General features: G+C 35.1%; 1 protein-coding gene across 1 annotated transcript; it reads right to left on the reverse strand.

The window, feature by feature from the left end:
- Nucleotides 1-439: 439 nt before the first annotated feature.
- Nucleotides 440-1,774, reverse strand: LOC131619931 (uncharacterized). The gene has a single exon (XM_058890969.1). The coding sequence runs from the start codon at nucleotides 1,772-1,774 to the stop codon at nucleotides 440-442; it is 1,335 nt and encodes a 444-aa protein (XP_058746952.1).
- Between the last annotated feature and the right edge of the window lie 1,260 nt (nucleotides 1,775-3,034).

Here is a 3,034-nt window from a genome sequence, read left to right on the forward strand (position 1 = left end):
CTGCCCCGATGCTCATGCGCCCCAATGATCGCGTTAAAATCTCCAAGAAAAGCCCAGGGAAGATGATGAGAAGATTGAATATCTGAGAGGTCTTTCCAAAGCTCCTTTCTTTTGTACAGATTTGTAGAAGCATAGATAGCCGCGAAAGCCATTAAACAATTGTCCAAAATGATTTCAAAAGCTATGTATTGATCAGAAACAGATATAGTTTTTGGGTTGAGATCATCTTTGCAAATACACCAGAGAGAGGGAAGGTCCCTGCTATTAGAGGAAAACAACTTAAGACCCAAACGAGCCAGCCAGTTAGGAGGAAACTTAGCAAACTCGATCTTAGGTTCAGCAATAAAAAGAAAATCAGGATTGTGTAAATTAATTAAACGCTTTAAGGCTAATCTGGAGGAGACATTAGCCACGCCTCGAATGTTCCAAAAAAGGCACTTCATAGAGACGTTTTCTTTGGTCCTGCTTGAGACCTAGTGGAGTGTTTCTTCTTTGACCTCGTACCATGTTTCTGCTGGAGATTAGCTACTGCAGTAGAGAAAGCACCATCGGGTAACTCAGCAAGATTGTCCCATGAATTCTGCAAAAAAACTTCATTGAGAGGAGCACCTAAAGCTTGAGTGGCCTCGACAAATTCGGATTCAGGAGAGTTAGTATCATCGGGGGGATGAGCAAGATAATTAAGAGAGCTACAAACCACCACATTGTTATTAGGATTATCATTAACAGGTTCAAGGACAGGGGAGAGGATTCTGCCCTCAACTTCAGCATCTAAAACTGTGACATCCACCAGACCAACATCTGTTTCTATGTTATTAACAAGAGTATTTGGATCATCGACTTTTTCCCCAGCAGGATCAGTATTCTCATCAGAGTGGGCTACAACAGTAGAAGGCTTCGAAACCAGCTTCGGCAGAGGATCATGAGTTTTTGAAGTAGAGTTATTATCGTGTTTTCGCAGCAGCTTGCAATCATGTACAGAATGGCCCTGTTTCTTACAATGGCTACAAAACTCAGGAAGATTTTCATACTCTATATCAGCAAAGAAAGCAAAACCTTCCCTCTCCACTAAAACATTATGATTCAGAGGTGAAGATAAGTCCATATCGATAAGAACTCTAACAAAATGCCCAAACGTACGATCCATCCTTGGTTTCGCGGAAGCCGCATCAATACATATGGGGGTTCCGACACAACTCGCTATGGCAAAAAGAATCCGGGGACGCCAGTATTCTTGAGACAATCCGAAGAACCTAACCCAAACTTGAGCAGTGGTATTATTTTGTGAGGCTGGGTTAAAGTCTCTAGTCCAAGCAAAAAGCTTTAAAGTACCTGGACTTAAGCTGATAGATCCCGACGCTCTAACATTACGCATATCCTCAGTGTTAGCAAAAGTAAATTCATAATATCCCTTGCCCAGAGAAAGAACTCCCCAGTTTTTCAGATTGGGCCAGAGAGAAGAGAGCTTCTTGCGCATAGCAGCAACCGTGAGCGGAGTAGAACCCTTTGGCCATAAGACTCTACCATGAAGGTTGTTCTTACATTCGTCAAGACCGGCTTTATATTCATCTTCAGGAATGGTAATAGAAGGTCTATCACCTTTGATGATCGGATGAGGCAACTGTGAAACAGGGATATCGCAGACTCCTCTCAGAACTTGTGCAAAAGATTTCACAGGTGGTTGTTTTTGGTGGTTTGCGGCCAAAGAGGCAGGAGAAATAATAGGAACAGAAGGAACCGGGTTGATTTCAGGAAAAAGAGCATCGAATTCCATTGGAAAGTAGAAAGGGGCAAAAATTAGGGATTAGAAAACGCAGACATCCATCGTTTCTCACGTTGTGCTTATTCCGAGTGTATAGAAACTTTTACTTTATACAAATTTTTTGAATTCTATTTATATTTTTTAGTACGTACTCCATAAATTATTACTAAATACCTATTAAGTATTATTATAATATGTTTTTAATTTCTTTCTGTATAAATTTGATATTGAAAGAGATTTAACATGGTTACAATATTTATATAAATTATGCGACACTTATAAATTAAATTATTTGACAATTTATTTTTTTGGTTGAATTCACGCGCGTATAAAACCAGCAAAAAAAATACACGTACAAAATCATGCGTGTATAAATCAGTACGCGTGTGAACACACGGGTATCTATACTATAATCTGTATAATTCACGGGTTATTACATTTTTGTATAATAAAATAAAAATAAAAATTTTTAAAATGATTTATCATTCCAAAACGGTTAATATGTGTTTATTTAATTATTTATCTTTATAATATTTTTATTTTAAAATTATTTTTAATTTAAGATATAATATTTTTAAAGATAATAAATGGAAAAGTGAGCTTAATCATTTCACTTTATATGTTATTAATGAAAAAAATTATTTTTAAATTAATTAATGAATTTTAATAATACAAGTGTGCGTATGACATCAGTACCCGTGCAAACTCAATAGGGGTGTTCATTGGTTCGGGTAAATCCGAACGAAACCAGAATCCGAACCAAACCATAATGTTTGGGTTGGATATTTTTTCAGTTCGGGCAAGAACCGAACCAAACCAATGAAATCCAATGACAATCAGTTCGGGTATCGGATTTTCAATTTTCTACCCGCAAGCTCAACCCAAACCAACCATAATTAATTATCATGAAAATTACTACGAAGCATTCAACTTCAATAAGAAAAAAATAAAATGTTGTGTGTGGACAAGTTATGCTATTTTAATTTGTTATTTGAAAATTGATAGTGTAATATTATAAATGAACATGAAACACATTCATTATCATATTAATTCAAGTGACTAGTTATAAATTCAAAAGTCTTAATCTTAGATATTTTTCTTGTTAGATATTTTTGAATCTATTAGAGAAAAATTTCTAGTATAATATTTAAATTTGAACACTATTAATATTATATTTTTTATAATATTATGAAAAATTAATTTTTGTAATTAAGTTATTTTTTGAAAATATTTTTGCATTTTTTATCTACCCGATCAATCCAAATCAAACCA

This window comes from Vicia villosa, linkage group LG7 (genome assembly GCF_029867415.1).
Source record: "Vicia villosa cultivar HV-30 ecotype Madison, WI linkage group LG7, Vvil1.0, whole genome shotgun sequence".
Taxonomy (NCBI): Eukaryota; Viridiplantae; Streptophyta; class Magnoliopsida; order Fabales; family Fabaceae; genus Vicia; species Vicia villosa.